Source organism: Alosa sapidissima, chromosome 8 (assembly GCF_018492685.1).
Source record: "Alosa sapidissima isolate fAloSap1 chromosome 8, fAloSap1.pri, whole genome shotgun sequence".
Classification (NCBI taxonomy): Eukaryota; Metazoa; Chordata; class Actinopteri; order Clupeiformes; family Clupeidae; genus Alosa; species Alosa sapidissima.
The window spans coordinates 18,425,285-18,451,667 of NC_055964.1; the positions used below are offsets into that span (position 1 = coordinate 18,425,285).

Consider the following 26,383-nt stretch of genomic DNA (forward strand, 5'->3'; position numbering starts at 1 on the left):
TGACATTCACTGGAAAAGTGCATGTCACACTGACTATTGTGTAACGTTACCGTGTCAGCTGGACTACCTGTTAGCAAGATGCACATAACGTCAGCTAGCTCTGCACGTAGCTGAGCCTAGAATTGGTAAGTTTTGTTTCATGTTTATTTGATAACATATACTTGCTTGTATAGATGCTTGTTATCTGGCCCTTTTCTATATGAAAAAGTGTTTTTGTGCTGCTTGCAGACTGCAGTGTCTGCTTGGTTACTACTATTGTATGCTAGCTTGAAGTTGTGTTTGAGTTGGTGGTTTGGTAAGATGTCTGGATCGGCATCTATGTGAAAACTGTCATTTGTCTTTGGTTCCCTGCCCTGCTAGTTTATTGGACTTTTTAATCTCTCTGAGTTTTGTGGAAATTATTGGTGAAATCAGACCATCAGACCAGGCCATCAGACATTCTAAAATAGCCAACAAGCAGCATTAGGGCAATGCACATAGATATATATACAGCAATACATCTTGTGACTTTTATGTTTAATAGCATGGTGGTGTGCTGTGACATTTTTTATAATTTTCTGTTGAGACATTTTTTCATAGTGTACCGCGAAATAGCCTACGTTTGGCAAACACTGTAGGATAGCCTACTGTAGTTCCCCATTAGCTTTTGAGGAATCAGAGCAGCGCGGCACCTAGAACAGTTGCACTGTAACGTTAACATTAAAGCTACTGCTAAATAGGAGAGCCACAGTCTGTAGCAAGTTTGCTGATGTTGGATTAAACTACTAAATGGTTTGGACACATCATTGTAGACCTGTGGCAGTGCCATATGTGCGTGCGAGTCTTGAACATAAATTAGGCAACGATAGCTTGAATATTTCAAAGTAGTCTGCACAAACCCATACTTGAGTGCACTTGGTGTTCACTTTCAATATGACATGGACTAAATTGCACGTCTTTACTGGACAGCAGCAGGCAGCAGTTTATAATGTACATGTGAATATGGGTGGTAAATAAATAGCCTAGCAGCTTACTTTGCTGCTGAGGATGATCGGTTAACCAATATGCAATCGGAACATTAATTGTTTGTGTAACGAAGATTCTAGTGCTACAAAGACTCGCGTAAGAGAGAGAAATGCAGGAAAATTGCAAAACACATTGTAATGTTGAAATGTGAAGAAAAAAAATCTCCCCGGAACGCCCCCCTATTATTATTTTTGTCAACAACTGAACGCACAGTCCGCCACTGATATATATACAGTATATATATATATATATATATATATATACACATGTGTACACATGAGAATATCTCCTCTCATAGCACTACTTTAGTCTTGCTGATCCTAGCACTTACAGAGAGAGAGAGAGAGAGAGAGAGAGAGAGAAAGAAAGAGGGGGGGAAGACAGAAAGAAAGAAGAAAACAGCATGGGTCTAAACCAGGACTCTACTCTGAGTTGCAGCACTGGTAATGCCAGTGGAGTCCCTGCACATTAATGTAAGGGTTGTGACTCTGTGTGTGTCTGTCTCTGTGTGTCTGGGAGGCAGACGACAGGAAGTGTGCCATCCCACAGGAAGTGTTAAATGTCGGAGGGCCCGCAGCAGCAGGTGGGTGAGTGCATCCCAGCTGATTACAGATCTGAGAGGAAGAATCACTAGCATGCAACATGCACAGACACACACATACACACACACACAAACACACGCACACACACACAGACACAAACACACACACACACACACACACACACAGAGCACAGCACAGCTGCATTGCCCGAGGAAAAACTGTTTACACACACATTAACACGTGAAAAAGTGGAAGAGATGGATGTAATTATATAGACTGTGTGTGTGTGTGTGTGTGTTTGTTTGCATGCTTTGCATGCTAGCATTTAAGTGCAGAGTTCAAAGGTATGTGTTTCCAGCAGTACAATGCCAGAGGAACTGGGTTAAATAACAACAGGATGAGTTTATAGAGACAGAGTGAGAGAGCAAGAGAGAGAGGAAGAGAGAGAACAAGAGTGCATGGCGTACCTGGGGTCTGAGCATACCTAAGACGAGTCGCTCCATTGTCTTCATCACATGTGATGTTAGAGCGACAGGTCTGTAGTCATTAAGCTCACTAGGATGTGGCTTTTTAGTTTTGGCTTGACATGTCCCTGTCAAGGCTGCCAGTCTCGTGGACGCCTCAGCAGGCACAGGCAAGGAGACACACATTAACACGTGAAAAAGTGGAAGAGATGGATGTAATTATATAGACTGTGTGTGTGTGTGTGTGTGTTTGTTTGCATGCTTTGCATGCTAGCATTTAAGTGCAGAGTTCAAAGGTATGTGTTTCCAGCAGTACAATGCCAGAGGAACTGGGTTAAATAACAACAGGATGAGTTTATAGAGACAGAGTGAGAGAGCAAGAGAGAGAGCAAGAGAGAGAGAGGAAGAGAGGGAGCAAGAGAGAGAGAGGAAGAGAGGGAGCAAGAGAGAGAGCAAGAGAGAGAAAAAAGACAAAAGGAAAGACAGAGTGAGGGAGGGGGTGAAAGACAGAGATTGTTTTGCTAGTAGAGGGGGGAGTGGTAGAAAAACCAAACCAAAATATCTCTCCCTCCCATCTCTCTCTCTCCCTCCCCCCATCTCTCTCTCTGTCTCTCTCTCTCCCTCCCTCTCTCTCTCTCTCTCTCTCCCCCATCTCTCTCTCTGTCTCCTTTAACAGAGGCATTGAAACCAGCTGCAGATTTAAGGAGGTGAGGGGCATTGTGGAGCAGAGGGTGGGGGGTTGCGAGGATATATTTAGAAAACTCGTAGCCAATCCATCATAGCGACAGCTTTAGATTAAAACTCCAAAATGCCAACTCTGGTTGGCTCGCGACTGCCTCTCGACCTCCTCTCCATCAAAACCACAAGGTTTCTGTTACAGCGTTCTGATTGAAAACACAAAGACGAGCAACCACTGACATGGCAGTCCGAGCCAGCCCAAAGGGAGAGTATATGCTACATAAAACAAAATGATCGAAATGAAAGCAGAGTTTTATCGTTTTGTCATACTGGATCAATGCTCGAGTGGAGTGTGGATCTGTAACAGCCTCTGTGATTTCTGTTTTGCTTGCTCAATGTCAAATCGATGGCTCTGTTTTTCCATCTCCTTTGCTGATGTTTGTTGTCAACAACATTTGTTCCCTCAAGACAGAATTCCTCAGTGCCCTGAAACAATGTCGGTCTGATTCATTTGAAACAATAACCTGATACTTGTTTTCAATTTCTTAACGAAAGATGTGACCAGTACTCTTTCAGAATCTGAACAATGTAGCCTTTAACTAAAACAGATTAACTATAAAAGCAACAAGTAACAGCTAAAATCCCAGCCCACATAGAGCCCACTTTCCCTGACATATACCCATCTTGTATGATTATATACACTTTCATATCAGGTATTATGTATCAGGTATCAAGTATGGTGCTTATCCGTGACCTAATAGTCTAAAGGGCTGTTCACACTAAGAACAGTAACTATACCGATACCGATCGCTCTAGCTAATATGAATGACGATAAGAACAATAACTATAACGATACCGATCGCTCTAGCTAATATGAATGACGTTTTTCGATGCCGAAAAACCTGTCCACGCCTTTGTCTCCTCCAGGCTGGACTACTGCAATACACTCCTCATCGGGATCCCCAGCAAGAACATCCAGCAGCTGCAGTACATCCAGAACTGTGCTGCCCGGATCCTGATGGGGGTGCGGACGTACCACCGCATCACACCCATCCTCAAATCCCTCCACTGGCTTCCTATGCAGTACTAGCCTAGAAATCTAGACGCGCCCCTAGCGGCAGCGAATTACATTTGCTGCCAGGGCTAGTCTAGCAACTCTCCGTTGGCTTGTGAGCTCCAGAAATCAAAACTTAATCAGGCCAATGAAATCGTGTATAGAGTCGTTAGGTGGGCTTAACATAATGATTGATGGCAGAGTTGCAACGGTTTGGCTTGAATTCCCTGCTACTTGAAAACAAATAAGATGGATGTTGCTGCTGGCGAACAGTGTGACACGAGTTAAGCTTTTATTAAGTTGGCAAACGTTTGAACTAGCCAACTAGCTCCGCTAGTGGGAAACGCATGGGACTCATAGCGCTGCCACTGTCCTATTGCGTGCAGAGGGAATTTGAAAGACAACTGATTATCCCGCCCCTCGGACTGAGCACTGGGAACAGTGAGTGTCCAGACCCTACATTTTAATGTGGGTCTGGCTTGTCAGGATAATGCAGTACAGGATCGAATTCCAAGTTTCCCTTCTGTCCCACCAGTGCCTCCATGGCACTGCCCCCCTTTACCTCAAACAACTCATCACCCCCCTTTCCTCCTCACTCCATCTCCGTTCTGGACAGGCCAACCTCCTCCAGCCTCTGAGGACAAGGCTTCGAACCATGGGCGACCGCGCCTTCTGTTCAGCTGCACCCAGTCTGTGGAAAGTATAAGTATAATGCTCTCCATGTCCATCTAAGGGCCCCACAGACTGTGGACTCTTCTTCAACTGCTATTTTAATGATTTTTTCTCTCTGTTTTGCTTTTATGCTACTTTTAAAGTATTTTGTGTTGTTTTTATGTGCATTGTAGCACTTTGAGGTCATTGAATTGATGTAAAGTGCGCTATTAATAAAATGTATTATTATTATTATTATTATTATTTAGCCAATTAAAGGCGAAGTACAATAACGCCTAATCATTGGTTACTCATGGTAAACCGCTTTGACAAACACAGCACACCAACCTGCTGAATGGAAACCTAGCCTTCCCCACAAACAGCTGGAAGGTCAAAGATAAATGTCACAAAACAAGAAAACATGCTAAAGAAAAACACTGAAACAATCTAGTGGAGCTCAAATGCATATCATCATGCTGCCAGACCAATGTAAAATACATACGAGCGTGCTGACACCCTTTTCTGAATGTGACCTGATTGCTTGTTGCCTTCACTAAGGATCCTGGTGAAGCAGACGTGCTGACACCCTTTTCTGAATGTGATAGATAAATAGATAGATAGAGATAGATAGATAGATACTTTATTGATCCCTAGGGGAAATTCAAGGTCACAGTAGCATACAGACATACACACACACACATTCACTAACAGCAGAAAAGTAATTCAAAGTATATAATATAAAAAAACTAATCAATAAGGACTGTAGAAGATAAAGAATATACTAAATATACTAAAATACAAGTTATACTAAATAAAACTTAATCTAAATCAATACTAAAAAACAGTATCCACATAGTGGGTGATTAATCAATCAGGTGTGCTTGCAATGACTAAAGCAAGAATTGAGCCTGTGGTCCTGTGCATAAGGTAAGGTGCTCTTTGTGAATGAGTGTCATGGTGATGGTGCAAATGAGTAAGTCAAACAGTGCAACAGTGCAAGAATAAAGTCTATATATCTATGTATAAATAACTATATTAAGAAAGGTATGGTCACAGTTCGGCTGTGGCATGGAGGGAGGGGTTGTGCATATGTGCTAATAAAGCACACAAACAGTGAGGCAGAAGACAATGGTAAAGTGGCTAGTGGACAGACAGTTCAAGACATGGAGGTGGTGAAGAGGCAGACAGACTATGCGGAGAAGTCTATTTCTCCTCTTCCCTTAAGTGATGCCTTGAACAGTTCAATGGCCCTGTGGATGAATGACTTCCTCAGTCTGTCTGTTGTGCAAGGAAGTGAGCAAAGTCTCCAGCTGATCAGGCTCTTCAGCTTAACAATAGTGCTGTGGAGTGGATGACACTCATTGTCCAAGATGTTGATCAGTTTGTTCAGGGTCCTTTTGTCAGATATTGAAGTGATGCACTCCAGTTCAGCTCCCACTACAGAGCCAGCTTTCCTTACCAGCCTGTCAAGTCACCCCGCATCCTTCTTCTTTGTGCTTCCTCCCCAACATACCACTGCATAGAAGAGGAAGCTGGCAACAACAGACTGGTAGAACATCCCGAGGAGCTTGCTGCACACATTAAAGGAGTGCAGCCTCCTCAGGAAGTACAGCCTGCTCTGCCCTTTCTTGTAGAGTGCGTCAGTGTTGGCTGACCAGTCCAGTTTATTGTCCAAGTGGAAACCCAGGTACTTGTAGGTGCTTACCACCTCGACATTGACCCCATCAATGGAGACTGGTAGCAGAGTGGGCTTAGACCTGCAGAAATCCACCACCATCTCCTTGGTCTTTTAAGTGTTGAGTTGGAGATGATTGAGTTTGCACCATTGCACAGTCCTCCACCAGGCTCCTGTACTACTCCTCCTGCCCGTTCCTGATACACCCCACAATTGCAGTATCGTCAGAAAACTTCTGCATGTGGCATGACTCAGTGTTGTAGCAGAAGTCAGATGTGTACAAGGTGAACAGGACAGGAGAGAGCACAGTTCCCTGTGGCGCTCCGGTGCTGCTGATCACAGTGTCAGAGAGACAGTGTGACGAGTCTGACGAACTGTGGTCGCTCTGTCAGGTAATCTGTGATCTAGGTTACCAGGTGAGCGTCCACACCCATTTGCAAGAGCTTGTCTCCCAGTCTAAGGGGTTGGATGATGTTAAAAGCACTTGAGAAATCAAAGAACATGATTCTCACAGCACTTTTCCCCTTGTCTAGGTGAGAATGTGTCCTGTGTAGAAGATAAGTGATGGCATCGTCCACGCCCACTTTCTCCTGGTATGCAAACTGTAACGGGTCTAGTGCATGGCGTACCTGGGGTCTGAGCATACCTAAGACGAGTCGCTCCATTGTCTTCATCACATGTGATGTTAGAGCGACAGGTCTGTAGTCATTAAGCTCACTAGGATGTGGCTTTTTAGTTTTGGCTTGACATGTCCCTGTCAAGGCTGCCAGTCTCGTGGACGCCTCAGCAGGCACAGGCAAGGAGGCGTCAGGCGGGGGCAGGGTGTGAGGTAGTGATGGTTTAGGTCGTTGGGCGTGAGGTAGTGATGGTTTAGGTCGTTGGGCGTGAGGTGGTGATGGTTTAGGTCGTTGGGTGTCACCAGGATGCAGAGCTGGAGGCTGGGAGGTGAGGATAGGGCAGGCACGCAAACAAGAGCAGTGCCTGAGTCTGCAGGGGGTGGTGGACAGACCACTCCCATTGGAGCTGGAGCAGGGCAGTGAAACCTGTTGTAGAAGTGGTTCAACTAGTTCGCCCTGTGCAGGTCCAGGACCTGATTGCTCGTTGCCTTCACTATGGGTCCTGGTGAAGCAGACGAGAGGCGTGAGAGGCTCAGTCACACCCAGCTGCTGAGGATGTGAATGGACCATCTGTGCATGTTGGAGCACCTACAGTATGGATGCTGTGACATGCACAGCATCCATACTGTAACACATGCTCGCATTCACTCACACACGCTGACACACACATTCACGCGTGCACACACACACATATATATGCATACATACAGACAGACAGACAGACACAGACAGACACATACACACACACACACACACACACCAGAAACCGCACTAATGTCTCTGCCTGGCAAAAACAACTGCCCTGCCTGAAAAAGCAAGACTGTTTACATGAAGAGTTATTCCAGACGAGTTCTGTGTGTGCATGTGCAAACGAGGGTGTGTGTATGTGTGTGGTGAGAGTATGTATATATATGTGTGTGTCACTGTGTGTGTGTGTGTGTGTGTGTGTGAGAGAGAGAGAGAGAGAGAGAGAGAGAGAGAGAGTGTGTGTGTGTGTGTGTGTGAATGAGTATTCACGTACATTTGTAGGGCACGTCAGGATTTATGTGTGCTATGCATGGTTTTTCTTCCCTCTGAAAGGACAGAATGGTATACTCCTTATGTCTTTCTCACACAGATGGACACACACACACACACACACACACCTGTGAGAGCCAATGCGGCACAGCTGGTTTGGCAGCGGTTCATAATATTCTGTGAGAGAGTTTCAGTTTGTATGTGTGCATGTGCATGCATGTGTTTTGGGGATGTGAAGAGAGCACAGAGAAGAATATGTGTGTGTGTGTGTGTGTGTGTGTGTGTGTGTGTGTGTGTGTGTGTGTGTGTGTGTGTCTGTCTGTCTAGGTGTGTTCGTGGAGCCGGATGTGAGTGATTGCTTGGGACAGTGTGGCCAGGATGAATCACCTCCAGACAGACAGCTTGCTTTTCAGAGCCTGTGGGCACGTCTCCACCTTCCTGCATCCGCTCCTCACCCAACCAAAGCCCAACCATAACCTCGCTCGAAACCATACAAGTTCACTTAGGGAATGACGACTCACAGGTGCTCCTTGCATTTGCCAATCCCAGACCTAACATTAGGAAACTAAAACAGTCCGTAGATTCCTTGCGATATACTATATTTCAAATATTTTACTCATCTTTTATTCATTTCCCCCATACAACACCTGTTTGTGCTTATTACAGGGCTCTCAATTACCAAAACACTCCATTGAACTCATTTAGTATATGTTAGCCAACCCTTAGTTATCCTATAATTCAAAACACAGCTCAAAATCATTTTTAAATTACCTTCAAAATAAAGGGATTTCTGCTCTATCAAAATATTGTGACACTATCACATTACAAGTTATACCCAAACCAAGCCCAGAATCTAGCACTTTTTTTAGTCTCTGCACTCTCAATCAACCAATCAAGTATCAACCAACACTACATCCTTCATAAACCACACCCAGACTTCCTTCCCTTACACAGCCACCAAGCCAAGCCCCAAACCCTATTTCTAACCAACTGAACTCTCCTGAAAGGCCAGCCATCAACATCAGCCATTCATGTAGCCAAACCCAAACCCTGCCCATTGCCAAACAACTCCTGTGGGACTCACAGCCTACGCACACCCTCTACATCTAATTGAACCCACAGTCTAAATCATACCACCATTTTGGCTCCTGGAGCCAGATCACTCCCCATACATTCACACCTCCATCTAGCCACGCCAACTGATATTAAGCCCGATACCAGGAAAGCTGTACCCATGCCATTTAAAGCACACACCAGGAACGCCATACTCTTAGCATTTAAACGAGATGCGTGCTCCATAACTTTAACCCAAAATGCATAACAGAATCAAAACCTAAGGCGGTGTGTTATAGTACCCAGACTCCAAACCAAACTCATTAGAGAACTCAAACGCCCCATCCTACACCCCAAACCTCAGACTCCACAACTATCATGCTTTAAATCACAAATGTAAGAGCGATGTAAAAGCCAGTGCCAAGCAGTGCTGGATCTATGAAAGGGAATGCAAGTCTAGAACTATGAATTAATGTATACAACAGAGGCCTCATTCAAACTCAAATGTTCAGTGGTGAAATAAGACAAACTTTTGGAAGGAAAATTACAAATACCATAAGTGTTCTTCTTCTACTGCTTCAAATCAGGATTTGAGTCAAACTAGTTATAGGAATTATGGAACTGGCTCATGTCATAATTGTCGTATATCATTAGTTTTCATAAATGAGCCAGTTCAGTGATTTATTTACCAAGCTGTCAGTTCAGACAGAAAGCATGAATTAATGGGGGGAAGGAGTAAAAGAGAAGGCAGCTGTGTGAGTCAGAGAAAAAATAAAGAAGCCAGAGAAAAAGAAAGGGATGAGAAGGAAGAGAAATAGAAGCGAGGGAGGAAGGAGGAGAGAAAGCATGAAAGAGAAGGGGAATCCTTTGCGCAGGACATGAGTGTACAGTAGACTCATTGTTTGGAGTGCTTACACACATACACACAGGCTCACAGATACACAGACACACACACATACACTCACAGAGAGAGACACAGAGAGAGACAGAGAAAGAGAGAGAGAGAGAGAGAGAGAGAGAGAGAGAGAGAGAGAAAGAGAGAAGGAGAGAAGCACTCCCTTAAAATACTTTGTAAGCATATGAGATTGTTCTTAAATACGCTCAATAAATGAAAAAGCTGACAGGGCCACAATTATGTGGTAGGTCGATATGCTTTATAAACACAGCCTAATTAATTAACCACACAGCTTGATTCCCCCAGTTAGTGAGACTAATATTTTGCAGCAATTCCCAGCAATTTACTGCAATCACCAGGGAGAGCTGGTGAACCATCAACGAACCAATCAGGCAGCTCAGGGAGTCAGTCTGCTCCCATCGCATGCATCTGTCTGACCATCGCCTTGGCAACACTGCAGGCCGCAACCTTATGTGAACAAGATGGTTTCAATAAACCCTCTTTCATCTCTCCCATTTTTATACATCTCTCCCTCTCTCTCTCTCTCTCTCTCTCTCTCTCTCTCTCACACACACACACACATACACACACACACAGACACACACACACTGAGTTTTGTTTGAAGAAATATCTCCTTTACCTTTCAATCTAATTGTATTTGTCAGCTTTCCTGCATGCAGATTAAAAGCAAAGCAAGCAATCCAATATGAAGTCATATTTACAGCACCATCTCACTGTCCCTCTCTCCCTTCCCTGGTGTCTGCACGTCGCTCAGTTGTCTGTGTTGGTTTTGGGTGGTTGGCAGTGGTTGTCGTGATGGTGCCACCCATTGCTGCTCGATATGCCAGCTGCCCACCCTTGCCCCACCCTGTCTCAGAATACAAGGCAATCATGTGACCGCCACACCATTGAGGTCTATCTTGCCCAGGCCTCAGAACACAGCATCTGTGTACACCACTTCACCTCTAGTCTAGGCAAACGTAACCTCACTTCCCATAGCATCTGCAAGTTGTATTAATTTAAAACTTACCTAAATGTTACCTAAAATGTGATGTGATCTGGGAAAACCCTTCACATGGTGCAATTTTACCAACTTATGAGTCTGATACCATCCTAGCAAAGTTTTGGGAGGATGGTATCCAGGATTAGAGTTCTCAATGGGTCGGGTCGGCCCGGCAAACCTGACGGGACCCGCGGTTTCGGGGCGGGTTCGGGTCGAAAATATAAGCAAATGACTCGGGTCGGGTCGGACCTCAGGACCTCAATCTTTTCCGCTCAGTGAAAAAAAAAACATTTATTAATCATCGCTGCTGTTCACCGTAAAGAAAGTCTGGTTGCTGCGTGCAACGTGCAACGTGCATCATGGAGAGGGGCAGGGGCAGACCTGATGCATCTGCGTGCACGCCTTTAGCCTGGAGAAGAAGATGGAGTTGGTGGAAAGTAAACTTGCCGCAGGTGAATTAACCGTCACTACTACAGGAGTGGGAAAATCAGAGGTCTGGAACGTGTTTGGAGTGGTGCTGGATTCTGATGGAAAGAAACATTTGAACATTTGATTTATCAGATGGTCCCGTTAGTAATGGAGAGACTGGGGAGAGCCTGAACTGGAAGTGGAAGTGATAAGCGTAAGAGCCTGAACTCCGGCGCACAGCATACATCATTACCTAACATTGCTGATTTGTTAAGGGAACTCCAATGATTTTAAACCTCAAAATAAGCATCCGCCCATTATGGAGACAGATTCCTATTACATTGTGCCAGACTGTATGACGAAGAGAAACGTAGTCACAGGCGATAAGGACCAGGCTAGAATGTTGCCAGGATGGTATCAGAATTGCACCATGGTAAAATTGCACCATGTGGGTTTTTCACCACCAGAGAGGGATTTCTTAAGGATTTAAGAATGCACCATGTGAAGGGTTTTCCTAGATCACAAATAACAGACTAACAAACAATTTGAGGAACAATATGTGACTATTATGTCCAAAAATCGTCATTATTTTTGCATTATTTCTTGTTCTTGTCTGTTTCTCTAAATAACCCAAGACCTGTTTGCACCAAATTTGTAACTGCAAGTGCAAAAACATTGAAAAAAGATGAAGAAATCCAGAATTTTTGCACCACTGACACTGGTAACTTATTATATATGTCAATACTTGATAACACAAATATACGCCCGTATACACAGCATAAACTACCGAGACATTATTTTAAAGAAAATAATGAGCAATGTTGTCTGAGAACTGTTAGGCCATTTAGAGATACAGTATAGTAGGCTACATGGTGTAATTCTTGCTAACATACCTTCAATAAATGTTGTACAGCAGAAAAAGAAAAGTTAGGGAATATTTTGCAATGGCCTGTTGCTAGGGTCAGCTATAAAAATCATGGCCTTCTAAAAGAAGCAAAGTAGTTCTTTTTTAGATATAATGCAGCACAGATACATGCCAGGAAACAGACAGACAATCTCCACACATGTCAAAACCAAGCAGCCTTGTTAAGTCAGCAACACTTAACTGTCTCTTCTTGTCTTTCGTTCTCTCTCTTACTTTTTCTCTACCCCCAACACCCCCCCCCCAGCATCGATAGAAAGCAAAGCATTGAACATTTGTATAGAAATGAGTTTTGAGAGACTTCAACTTATTAAAATCATGTGCTGGTAGCAAATAAATGATTTATAACAGATGTCACTGGCCATACATTTTTAAAATGCCAGTTTGACAATAACTGTAGACGCGAGTTCTATTACTTTAAACTCGGACAGTTTTAGCGAGATAGTCAAACTGCAATCATCGTGTAAGTGAAGTGACATTTTTCATGAAATAAATTCCCTTAGAAGAAAGCAAGAGCGGAAGTGCTCGCCCTACCGGCTAAGGCTGGAAGTGTTCCAGGTCCATCAACGGGACTGGATTGGCTCCAGCTGCAAAAAAGCAGGCAGTCCTGTTAAGAGGGGCCCCAAAGCGCTCGCTCTGGTCATTTCAGCGAAGGCAGACTCCGTTTATATCGCTGGAAGCACAGTGCCAGGCAGACACACCACACAGAGAACGAGTGAGGAAAAGAAAAAGAGCGAGTGAGACTGAAAGCAACCGCCGAGTTTGCATTGATAGCCAAATTATTTCCACATCTTATTCTCTGTCGAGGTTTAATTGAGGATTGTTTCGGGACATTGCAGCCTATTTTGCAGCCTAAACGTTTGCAGTGAGGTTTCATTCAATATGATCTGAAAATACCACCATCGTGAGAACGTTATATATGTCAACATTTGAATCGACGTGATCTTCAACGCAAAGGTAGGCCTATAGGCAACAGTTAACTTATATTGTAGACTACTTTATTCGTCGTGCGTCTTGTGTTGTACAAAATATGGCTTTCAACTTGGGCTATTGGGAGAAGTAGCCAAACCTATGGAATACAACGTAATCATGAAGAAATACACTGAATGGGTACAGAATTGTACCAAATATAAGACATTTACTAACTACTGTCATGACTTCTTTCTTCTACAGGTTGGCCTTACATGCGGAGTCATCTCTGGCGTGAAATGGGATATTTAGGCATTTTCTGACAACGTCTGTCAAAAACACTTGGAAACTTTTGTCTATTCAGACTTTCTCACACACTTGGTCGGGAGTGAATTCGCTTTGCTTTTTTTTTTGCTGTCAGCTCTTCCAGAAATGGTGGGGCACTTACATTTACAAGCTATGGATGATAGTCTAAAAGGCAAGAATCGAGAAGGGCTGCTCGACAGTCCGGATTCAGGACTACCCCCAAGCCCGAGCCCGCCCTTCTACTCGCTTTCCCCCGGGCTTCTCGAGTCACGGTCGGGGAGCTGTACGACGCCCGTGGAGCAACACCATGGGTTCTATAGAAAAGAGAGCCGAGAGGGAAAATTGGTGAGTGAAATATCGTTCAGTTTTGCACATGTAGCCTACAAACTCATTATCAATAGGCCAAGCGAACCACACAAATGCGCTTTGCTTTAAGCAATTAAATGTCAGCAATTAACCTTCAAACGTAGCCTAATTAGAAACGTTTATCGCAGACAAAGCAGGCCTATAATGGATCTGTGGTAATGGGTTACTGGCTGAAAGATAGTCATGTTTAAGACCAGCCAAGCACTGATCACCAGCAAATGGTTCATTTTTAAAAGACCCCGTATAGGCTCTACCACATCTGCAATGCTGAAGTAGGCAAGATAGTCTTGTAACTGTAAAGCAATGCTACACATCTGGACACAATCTTGGGAATTCTGTTCTGACCCCTAGGCCTACTTGACAAAGTCTCCACGACGGTAGAAAGCAATCAGTTTTTTCTTTTTTCTGTGTGTGAATAATTGTTGATTTGGGGCATAATAGGTTATTGCATTTGTATTACTGGATAATATGACACACTTCCATTCATTTTGGATGGACGCTGTCAAGGTAGTATCTTGGGACATTCACAGCTGCCCTGTATTCACATATAGCATATCCATTACTGTACATGCCCATGACCAACACAGGTAATAAGGTTCAAACATTCTCCATAAAGATTCAGATTTGGGGGTTAGACAGAACACATACAAACAGTTGTAGCAATAGAGCTCTATGTGCATTTGCACTCCAGTAGCCAACATTGAATAAAGTTCAGAGTCTTTGAAAGTTCATGCCGTGTCAAAAAGCACACAGACTCACGAGTGTAGGCTACGTATTAACAGTCTCAGTAATGATTAACATATGAGTAAACCAACACAAATTGGTACTTTGACATGCATATCCCCAACCATTCCCAGTTGTTGTAGTCCCCCTCAGTGAGTGCTAAAGAGAAGAATTGCATTGGAATACAGCTGTGTTTAAAGGAAGAGCAGTTTGCCATATCCTTCAAAGAAGCTCATGGTCTCCATAATTTGCCACTGGTTCAGTCATTTGGGATAAAATGTTTTCTGTACTGGGCAGATCCAGAAAAAAATGTTGAATAGCAGGAATGATATGGTAGGGGACAACATTGAGGGTTGAAAATGCTGGGAAGAGTTAAAAGGCTTTTGTTAAACATCTATATGCACACCTTTAGGTGAGAAAACTGTTGGTTATGGGGCACAAACTGGGTATGGGGAATGCAGGTGTTTTTAGGATTAAGTTGCTGTTGCTGTTGTCAGTGTACACAACATTTTCACCATGATGAGGTGAGGAAGTGCCTGATCTTTACTCATAACTGAAGGGACACAGTACCACATACTCTCAGCATAAAGTTTCTACAACTGCTGTACTGGCTATTGTGTGTAAACATAAGTGTGTAAACATAATATTTGCTGACAGCTAGGCTCCAGTTGAGCATGAAAGACCCCCGAAAGGCCAGGGTAGATCATCTCTGATTTTGAACTCAAAATAGTGGTTCCTTTAATATTCTTTATAAATATTTTTGGAAAGCATGGTACAGGGCAATTCTATGGAAAATTATGTTTTTTGTAACATCCATAACGCCAATAAAATGCTTGGCATTTGTATGATTTTTGTGCATTTTTTCTCATGTACATTCTTCAGCCAAAATTAGCAAATGCTCAAATTTCATGTAATCATTCACATCATACAAATGCCAAGGCATTTCACTGGCGTTATGGATGTGACAAAAAGTCAATTTTCCATGGAATTGCCCTACAAAAGACATAAAAATCTAAATCACAGTTAAGTCTTTCTGTATGGAAATCCAGTCACATCAAACATGTAATTTATCCTTTCAAGACATGGATAAAAGTTGAGATAAAAAGTTGTAGCTTGCCATATTAGCAGTGAGCCGTCCGGTTTAAATGTTTGAAGTTTCAACTCTACAAGTACATAATTATACTGTAATCTGCTTATTTTGTGTGAGGATTTGTCATAACACGCTACTAATGCAATAATGGTTTTAGAGTAGGATTTGCTTTGATCAGAGTGGACGCATTACTGTTATTGCAAAAAACTACTCTAGAAGTATGGGAGTATCAAAGGAAACTTGTCCAAAAAGCTTTATCCCATGAGCCTAGCCTACAGTTTGGATGTAGCGATAGCAGCATGCTAATGGCAAAGAACAGATACCCTTGGGAGTTGCAATGAGTGGCGCAAACAGTTTGACCTTCTGATTTGCGAGTTTGGGTGTTTGACGAGCCTAAAGACAGTGGCTTCCAATGTAACCAATCTCTCTGTGCTTGTCTTTCTTCCTGTCTCGCTCTGTATGCATGCGTGTGTTTGTCAGAGAGACACAGAGAATCCACACACACGAACACACACACAAACATAGACACACACACACGCACACACATACACACACACATGCACACACACACACTCTCAGCGCTTTATAATACAGTAGGACATGCCTGAGATACACAGCCAAGCTCTGATTTCTCCCTCTAAAGGTTACATATCACATTAAGCTAACTGCACCACACCTGCTAGTTACTGGCACACTCGGTTGTGCAAAGACTTTCAGGGCACAGCCCATTAAAACCAGGGAACTTCACTTCCCAGCACGAGAAGCTGAATCTGCGGATATTAAACCAAAATATATTTGCACTGTTCATGAGGACACTACTTAACTGCGTGTCTCATTGCTCATGTCAACAACAACATTTTTCGTCCGTTCAAGTTATTACCCAGCTCAGTGTGTGTGTGTGTGTGTGTGAGGAGGGGGGGGGGTGTGGGTGTGTGTATGCGTGTGTGTGTGTGTGTATGTGTGTGTGTGTCGTGTGTGTGTGTGTGTCGTGTGTGTGTGTGTGCGTGAGTGTGTGTTTGTGTATGTGTGTGTGTGTGTTTTGCACTTTCCTCCTGCCCCAGTGCCAAACATAGATCCCACAGAGTGATACCGAGCTTTTTGAAAAGTAAACCAGAGGGTTTGCACTCCAGTTTGAAATGATTAGCCCTGACACAGCCGGCCGAGACAGACACTGACAAACAAGCTCTTACTTGTTCATGGATGACTGCCTACACACCTACAGTACATACAGCCAGGCAGTTGCACACATGTGTGCTAACCTGTGTGGATTTGCTGTACTGCTGGAGAGATATGCTTGACTGCTCAGGTTGTCTCTGACTCAGGTTGTGTTTGACTCACTCCTTGACACAGCCCTTTGAGTCTTGCTTATCACGTTCAAACTATGAATCTAAAATATAACCCAATTCTGACAAACCGTTACAAACAGTTTGTAACAAGGAAAACATTTTTTTTCTTCTTTCATGAGCAAAGTCAGGCATGGTGGTAACCCTCATCACGGAACATGCAGTGATTGACAGGATGATTGGCTGCACAATGCAGTCCAGCCTGCAGGAGAAAGATGGCTTGGGTGGGTCCCCTCCGTTTTCATCACCTGAGCACTTTAGACTGCATTCGTTATCAGAGAAGGGCCTGCCTTCAAAAGACTGATAATAGACACCCCAAAGCCATCGCTGAGTGGGAAAGGAATACCATGGATGTGCCTCAGAGCACATTTTATTGCTAACACACCCTGTACTTTAAAACAATCACAGACACTGCACCGCCGTTTGATGGTGGTCAGAGCCCACGTTTCGGTTTAGCCTCCAGCTGGCGTAAAATGGTCTGTTTTCATATCTCTTACGGGAAATATGGACACCCAAAATAACAGGCTAACGAAGCCAGGTCACTTTGCATACAGGAGTCCAGCTACTATTATGTTCGTGTTTGTGCATGTGTGTGTCTGTTTGTGTGTGTGTGTATGTGTGTTTGTGTCTGTGTGTGAGGGTTAGTTCACGTCAGACGTGCGTGAGCTTGCACAAAGCTCTCCCTTTGCACTCTGGGGGGCTATTTTTGTGTTGTTTTCGTACGCCATCTAAGAACAATCTCCACACTCTATTCTGGGGAGGCGACCAGGACTCACACGGAGGCCATATGGTTGCATAAGAGAGTCATGACCTCAGCTGGCTGATTTAACCTAGCGGGGTTAGATCTAGCTGCAGCACACGCAAAGTGGCCTGAGCATTGAGGGCTCAGGTGGACAGTAGACTGTGGGTGAGGGTGTGCGGTGGGTGGGTTCAGAGGACTCAGAGGACTTGTGTACGCGGTGCCCTTTTCGCTGTGTGCAACTGAAAGCATGTGTTGTTCCCGCGCCGGGGCTTAAGGCTGGTATTACAAAAGGGTCTTGGTAAACACAGCAGTGGTCACTGAAGAAAGTGGGTGTGAGAGAGAGGGAGAGAGAGAGAGAGAGAGAGAGAGAGAGAGAGAGAGAGAGAGAGAGAGAGAGAGAGAGAGAGAGCGGAACTACTCTGGTCACTTATTCACCTGACACTTAAACATACACCCACTCCAACAAACGGTGGCATGCTTCTCTGGTTAAGATGATTTATTAGGCTGCTGCAGCCACTGGCCCTGAATATCAGTTAAAGTCACAGGGGCACAGAAGAGGACTAACAAACAACTCAAACACACCATGGTGAGGTCAGATACCACATATACACACACCCACATCTTTGGCGTTTCACGATGAGGACAACTAACCCTTGAAATGGAACAGGAATAAGCTCTGTTATGAGTGTGTCTGTGGGCCTTTTATAAACCGAGTCATATTTTGTGCCAGTAGTACTGTCTGGCTAGATTATTACAGGGGCTATAAAGGAGACTCCCATGGCAAAGCAGCTGTACTACACACACATGCACGCACACACACATGCACACACACATGACACACACACACACACACACACACACGCACACATACACACACACACACACACAGACTCATATTTGCCGCTGTACTTTTAACTTACACCCCCATTATTGTATTGCAGCTGGGCAAACACAGCTACCCACAGCAGATGCACACACACTCACAGAGAGAGAGAGAGAGAGAGAGAGAGAGAGAGAGAGAGAGAGAGAGAGAGAGAGAGAACGAGAAAACCTACCCACAAAGTGACAGCTGTGTTCTGTCCTTCCTTTTCACACTGGTGGCCTGTTGGTCCAACCTCATCAAACAGAATCTGTTGATTGAACTGATACAAGGCACATACCAGAGATATAAACTTTCATGTGAAAATGGAACTCACGTGAGTCCTGTTTCCATGTGGTCATACGCACTTCCTTTGAAAGTAGAGAGAGATTTGACTTCTGTATGGAATAAACAGGGGTGCCTATACTCTATGGTAGAAACTAGAACAGTGTGTATGTGTGTGTGGGTTTGTCATTACACTGTGGTTGCATATGTCTGCTGCAATCCACACAGTTGGCCATGCCCTTGGCCTACAGTGGCACACAAGCACGTCCTCAAACCCTGACTTGTCACACATATGGACACACACACACACACACACACGCACGCGCACGCACACACACCCTAACTGAGGACAGGAAGACGAAATGAAAGAGAATATTTTTGGCTACCTCTCCTCCCCGACCGACTCTAGAATTGGACCAGTCTCCGGTGGAATCCCACTGTCTCCCCCACTGATTCGCAGATGGGTCGGACAGGCTGGTATTTTTCGCCCGTGGGCCTGGAACAGCTGTATCCAACAAAGCCGAGTCACTGAATTACTGGCATTCCTTAAGTGCTTCCACATGCTGGAATATGTAACCATCTCTTGCCCAGTAGAACGCCACAGAGCTTTGTCTACTGTGTCAGGCCCGTGCCACACACACTAGGTTTCTTCACACACACTCTCACACTCACGCCAGCTGCATCTGTTGTGTCGCCCTCCACCCAAACACTTCCAAAGCTGGGGAAAGCTGCAGCACAAAAAAAAAAGATTCAAACAATGCAAAGCCCAATGCTGTGGTTAGAATATTAAAAAGATAAAACTTTATAGAAAATGCAGATTACGTTTTTATTATGTGCATAATAGGGCACTCCATTTACTGAAGTAGTAACACAATGTATGAATAAATGCATAGCGCATCCACCAGGCGATGGTTGTTATGTAAGGGGTAACAGTCACCGAGTTGACCCGATTTATGGAATTAATGGACGAGGCAGAGGCAAAGAACTCCATGACACAAAGTCCATAACAGGACCTTGAGCTTTGTGAGGACCAAAACCTTGTGAGGACCAGAATGTTGTGAGGGCCAGAACTTTGTGAGGACCTTAACAGCACTGTAATCAGGACTGTATTCAGGGCTCCAGGTGAAACAGCAGAATTCTAAGAATATCCATCCCCCTTCCCTCCCTCCCTTCCTCCTTTCACTTCTCCTCCCACACTCCTCATTCCACTTCATCACACGCTTCCAAATCCTGAGGTGAACTGAGCTCGACCCCTGTGGCGAGAGAGGGAAGAGACTCAGATAGATGGGAACTTCTCCTGTTCCAGTAGATGTTCTGGTCTGGTAGCAGGGCTCTCTCTCTTTATCTCTGTCTCTCTATCTCTCCCTCCTTCTCTTCCTCTGTTCTTTGAGCACGTCACCATTAAATAGAATTATGACTGAGCATCAACAGCCTCCCGCCAAAGCTGCTACTCTGGCTTTCCAGAGGACAGGCACAATAAATAAACACACACACAGGGCTTGGATGCGAGAACCAGGTGTCCTCATGTGTGTGTCTGCCTATCCTGGATCAGCTCAGCGAAAAGAGAATGAGACGGCGCGAGGGGTCAAAGATGGGGAAGCTGAGACGTATGCAGACCTTTTTCCAGCTCAATATGGCTGTCAGCACACTTGTAATAGGACTAGCGTGTCAGTGGGATAAATAATTGCATAGGGAACTGTAGTGCTATTGTATGCTACTGAGTGAGGTAGTGTGTAGTTGGGAAAGTTTGGTAGGCCTACACTGAATACTGCCTGACAGCTTGTCCTCACTGCATGCGAGGGTCTTGAATTCTCTCTGTCTACACTGAATCTGATAGATATGGCATTTTTCTGCATCATATTTCTCATTCAAAAACAATGTGAGCGACAGAAAGTAAATATAAATGGCGTCCAACAAAAGTGCCCCATCGCACAGCACTGTGTCTGTGCCAGGAAATTCAAATGGAAATTAAACTGATTTTGTCGCAAATGCTTGTTCACATCACATGCATTTAGGACGCGGTGTAAGTTGCTAGTGTGCACCAGGGGAGTAAAGCAGTGAGCCTGCACATGGTCTCAGAGGCTGGTTTTGGTATGAGCACTAATAGCTGCACCAGGTGGAGTCTTGAAAATGCCCAGACCTACCACACACATACACACACACATACACACATGTACACTCGCTCTATGAAATAGGCAGACAAACAAGTGGACACCCACACACACAGACGGACATAAAGACAGACACCCAAACAGATAGAACAACCCACATAGCTTACAGACAGACAGACAGATAGACAAAACAGATGGATATCATGTGGATATCCACACAGTCAAGTCAGACAGGCAGTGCCCACACACAGACAAACACGTGTATACACACACACACTCTTTCTCATACATAAATCCATACACACACAACACTCACACAGACAGACATAGTCTAAGTGCTTTCACCAGCCAGATTGGAAGTAGCTGGGACTGGGACAGAGAAATGGATTCCTTCTAGACCATGGCCTCCTCTATAGGCAGCCTTCACTTAGGACCTGTCTGTTATCTCCCAGGGATCGGTGTTTGTGTCTACATATCTCTCAGTACCCCCCTTTAAAGGCTTACTGTTTGGATAGCTGCATTCTCAGTCATGGTAGATTCTCAGCGACTTGGCTCACTTAAAGGGTTCTCTTTTTGTTTCAAAGTTGACTTTGGCCAACACCGAGACTTTTTGAAGTTCTCAGGCTTGTTGTTGATATCATTACTGATGATGAAAAAGACCGATAATGAAAAGTAAAATATTTCAATACTTATTGTAGGGGTAAAGCTACTATATCAATAATGTAATGAAAGAAGTTTGTATGAGTCAAACAAATACAGGTTTATTTGTCTAAGGGATGGGATGTGGTGATATTATTAATATATTTCCTCATTCACCGTCTTAATTTACTTGTTGTTTAATGTTTATACTCATTTATCTTGTTTCACAGGAGCAATGTTCTTATAATTCCAAATCAGCATTTGTCAGAAACCTACTTACACCACAGACAGACACAGACCTAGACAAACACACACTTTCTAACTCTTTGAATCTCTTTAAATGATGTTTAGTAGCATGAAATAAAATACTCCAGAACGTATTCCAAACATCTCTGGTGGCCAATCGTCATGGCCTTGCATGTCCTCACCACTATCCTCTCCTCTCTCTCCACAGCTTCCCTACCTGCTGCTGAACTCGCAGGGCACAGAGCTCAAGACGCGCATGCAGCCTGTGGTCTACGGAGAGAGCATCGAGGTCAACCCCAAACCTGAGCAGGAAGTGAAGTGAGTCTGACCCCTCTGACCTTCTCATCTCTCTCCTCTGCGTTGTCTGGTATTTTTTCCACCCCCACACTCACACTAGAGTTCTTGGCCATCGTTGTGTTCGACCTTTAGCTCTCAGCGGTTCTGTACAGGTCATGACATCCAGGATCGACCTCCTGATTTTATGGCTTGGATAGGATTTGAATTTGAAAAAAAAAGTTGAATTGTAAAGGAGAATCTGTATGAAAAGCAAAGGTGCATTATTGCAGGTTGGGTTAGAACGTAATATTTTAACCAGTCCAGATGATTTCACCCATTGCCTTCATTTCAAGGTTTGCCTAGATTAGCACTTTCAGGTGGTAGTCTCAAAGAACAGGGTTGTCTCAAACAATTCACTAAAATTGGCCCATCTGGGTCAACTGTCTGAGACCATTCAGAGGGATGAGATAAGTATAAAAATATCAATCATGTGGCAGGCAGGCAGGACATATTAGTACTTCCAGCTTGACATGGAATATTGTCCTACCTTGAAAAGTACATATCACAATTCTTCTTCTTCTGGTCATCCCCAGCTGCCCTCTCATTCATTCCTGTGTTCTACTTAGGTTCCATTCTTCCGTGAGGTATGCGTCGGACCGCCACTACCGTGAGCAACTTTACTGTGCGCCTGTTCCCGTGCCCACCAACTTTCGCGAGACGGTGGTGGTGGCGTCTCCCGACTGCACCTGGCGCCACTACAAGGCCGAGGTTTACCTGCAGCCGCGCCACCGGCCACTGCGCTTCCAGAGCACGGCCATCGTCTACCCTAAGCACGCCCGCAGCACCTACCGCACCACGCTCAGCCACCAGCCCTCGGGCTCGGGGGCCGGCCGCCGCTGGTTCTCCTCCACCGTGCGCCTGGAGTCCAGTGAGGACCTCAGCCCCTGCATCATCTACACAGAGGACCTCTGAGGAGACTGTGGAGTGGAGCGGAGAGGAGTCGGCGCAGCAGGAGCGATGGAACGACGCGGAAGAGGGCTAACAAACCAATAAACACCAAGCCAGGAATCACCAGTGGCAGTCGCACCCACCTTATGAACTCTTGATGAGCCTCGTGTGAAGGGAGGCCAGAGGATTGGGGTGGGGGGCGCTGGGGGACTAAACTTAACTCTTCTTGTGAAGATAAGGGATCTAAATGGACAGAAAGGGTGTGTGCGATGGGGCAAATAAGAGGGACAGGCGGACCGGCACCAGAAGGGAGACGTCTGAGACAGAACACTTTATTTGTCTGCCTGGGTGTTGTGTCTGCCTGGTAGTACATAGATTAGCGGAGAGGTTACAGTGTTGCTAATCTTTTTTTTTCAATAGGTTTTTCCCGCGTATTTACTTTGTCTTATATAACTGCCTTAAAAATCCCTCACAGTGCTGAAGTACTCCCTAGGGCACCATGTCAAATACATCCTCAGCCAACATAGCTGTGGCTGGAATCCTGCAGACAGATGTTATAAGAAGAATAGTACATTCTGAAATGCATCCTACGTTATTTTGCGTACTCCCATAACTTAATACTCTCTTGGAAAGCCAATTATGTTAGCCACAGCTGTCTAACAGCCTGATTGCACTCATTGGTGTATATATGTATAGTTTTGTTCCCTTTTGCTTGCTGGCTTTGCTGGTGTCCAAGCAGGATGCCAGGCCTGTCGTGAGCACTTGAAAGGTTGGACCAAAGATTTGACAGTAAGACAGACTGTCAAGCTCTGGGAAGTTTTGGTATCCACAAGAACAAGACATTTTATGTAGGCCCTCAGTGTTGTGGCTCTGTCATGGTGCTACTGCAGGTCTTCTGCTGGGAATGCAGGTGTTTGGTCCAGTTCCAACTCACACATCTTATCAGTAAGATTCTTTACATACGATTAGGACAGGGTCAGATTTCAAAACAACAGCATCCCCATTTGAATAATAATCTCTCTTAGGGCGTACTCACACTATGCCATCCGTACCGTGCCCGAGTATGTTTGATCCCCAAAGTCCGGTTTGTTTGACCAGTGTGATCGCTCCGTACCGTACCCGGGCACGGTATGCTTATCCGTGCCTGGTAGAGATGCACGGTTCGCGGTTGCAGCCACGGACTCCGCGGTTAAACCACGAATCGGGCGGATGACGTGAAGAAATATAATATTTTAATTAAATTCGGGCGGGTGGCGGTTGAACCAATCAAACGCATCACCCATATACATTAAAACAACCAGGAGGGTGCGGTTTTGAAAATTGGTCAAAAAACGTTGGTGCGGATGGATGGCGGATGGATGATAAGTTTTGCTATGCGGTTACGGTTGAAATAATAGCCCATCCGCGCATCTCTAGTGCCCGGGTCCACTTGAGGAGGTGGACTCGGGCACGGTACGGTTGATATGCAAAGATTCTAGAGCACAGCAACTCAACCGTGCCTGGGTACAGTTTGATATTATGCAGTGTAAGTGCGGACCAAGAACGGGAGAGAACCGTACTCTGGCACGGTACAAGTGAATTGTGCCTGGTGTGAGTACACCCTTAATATGCAGTTTGACAATTTTCTTGGAAAATTTAAAATGAGCATGTAATGGAAGAATGTGTGAAAGACAAAAAGAGTTTGATGTATATAGAACATGCTGTAACCTCAATTTGTTCCTTTTGACTGAGTTGTGATATAGTCCTGCATTTGGATTTATTAATTTAGTAGTTTTTCATTTTCTGGGTAATGATGACCATTATAGAAGCTCCTCCTATCTCTTCACTTCATATGTCAGTCCTTTAATTCCCCTGATGCAGAAAGTGTATTATAATATGCCTAAAATAAGAGTTTCCTTTCATTTACATATGAGTTTTTCCCCTTTCTAATGGAGGATTAAGTACCTGTTGTACATTTGTGTTGGGAACCTGATCCTCAAGACTTTTAGCTCCTTTTTTGTTGTTGTTGTCAGTCTTGTGTTGTTGAATGGTAAATGCTCAATTTGGTAAATATTGAACTATGCAATTCAGATTTCTTACCTCATTTATGAAAATCTTTCTTATCTAAGTGTAAAGGTTTGTTTTTCCATTTCTTGGTGAAAATGCAATGGTTCTTGCTTAGGAAAATACAGAGCAAGGTTTAGCTGAAATACAAAAGGGAAGAGAATGGAAAATGAAGAGATTGGACAGAGCTTTAAGAGCTGAAAGGAAAGTAATAAGATGGGATATTATTGGTGGAAAGAGTAAGATGGGATATTATTGGTGGAAAGAGTTTTTAGCTTGTGGCGGCTAGCTTTACCAGGCCACTTGTGAGCTAGCTGTATTAGATCTCTGGATATAGCACGGCTAAAGAAGGCCATCTGGGGGAAGCATTTAAAGGAGGCACTCCATTCCATTGCAGCATTGTTGGGATGTTGCTGTAGATTGACTGATAGATGATACCAATGAAAAAAAAGCTATTGAGACTCGGCTTCAGACAGCAGCTGAGTTGGGAAAGGACTTGGTCCTGACTTGGCATGGATCAGGTAGATCCATTTCAGGTTCCGAGGAGTGCGTGGTAGTCTGATCAAGGGTCTGATCCATCAGATTTAATTCATTACCCCTTACTATAGATGCACATAGGTTTTGTGTTAAAGCTGTGTTGAAATGCATGTTGAGAAGAGCATGGCACACTGGGGGCTCCATTTGGGGGTGGAAAACAGTCTCTTACCCATCTGTAAGTGTGAGATGAAAACCTGGAAGTGTGTGAATTTTGTAGAATAAACTCACTGTCTGGTGGTAACAGGAAGCAGAGTTGATCATTAACAAAAATGTCTACTGGCCCACAAAGAAATAGGGCCATTGTGGTCGTGCAGATGAGGGCAAATCAAGGTTTCAGCTGACGCAAGTCCGGTAGCCGAATTCTGTGAAGGCCTTGTTCAAGACCAGTGATAATGGAAAATTGTGAAGGTTTTAGGAAAGTGACGAGGGTCTGTGTGAAGTCTGTCAGATGATGTGGTGGATGTGAAAAAAGACTAGAGATTATTTTAATTTAGGGAATTTCATGAAAGAGTACTCCAACAGTTACTGTTCCTGTCTCTTAATGTTTTGAGGATTTGTTTGTAAAATACTTTTGTTGTTGTATATGTGGAAATGCGGCACTTCATAATTCTCTTTATATTTTTGTATAATTTCCCATGTTGGTGGTCTCCTTTTTTTTTTTGGAAAGCAGATGAGTAAATAATTTAAAGAGGAAAAATGTATATCTTAAATAAAATAAAAAATTGAAAAATTCCCAAACCCAAACATTGCCAAACTTGTCTGTTCTTTTTAAATCATTCAATTTACAAGCTCTAGTGTTGTAAATGTACATGTAATATGAATCAGATTGCTTTATCAATATGAATCAGTATATATATATATATATATATATATATAGGGTTGCTGAACTTTTGCTGAAGTTTTTCCAGAGCTATATGTGCATGTTTGTATGCATGTGTAGACGCGTGTGTGTGTGTAGTTACACAAATTACGATGA

The 26,383-nt window shown here is 44.1% G+C and overlaps 1 protein-coding gene across 1 annotated transcript; it reads left to right on the plus strand.

Moving 5' to 3' along the window:
• The first annotated feature begins 12,612 nt into the window (after positions 1 to 12,612).
• rflna (refilin A) lies at positions 12,613 to 26,120 on the plus strand. The gene is made up of 4 exons (XM_042101594.1): positions 12,613 to 12,941; positions 13,158 to 13,544; positions 21,812 to 21,921; positions 22,506 to 26,120. Exons 2-4 carry the CDS (start codon positions 13,326 to 13,328, stop codon positions 22,849 to 22,851), a joined length of 675 nt encoding a protein of 224 aa, XP_041957528.1. The 5' UTR covers positions 12,613 to 12,941; positions 13,158 to 13,325; the 3' UTR covers positions 22,852 to 26,120.
• Positions 26,121 to 26,383: the final 263 nt, after the last annotated feature.

Excerpts from the sequence above, each read along its gene's own strand:
- rflna (XM_042101594.1), top strand. The coding sequence starts at position 13,326 with ATGGTGGGGCACTTACATTTACAAGCTATGGATGATAGTCTAAAAGGC. Across the intron at positions 13,545-21,811 it reads AGAGCCGAGAGGGAAAATTG|CTTCCCTACCTGCTGCTGAA; the intron begins GTGAGTGAAATA and ends CTCTCTCCACAG. Across the intron at positions 21,922-22,505 it reads AAACCTGAGCAGGAAGTGAA|GTTCCATTCTTCCGTGAGGT; the intron begins GTGAGTCTGACC and ends TGTTCTACTTAG.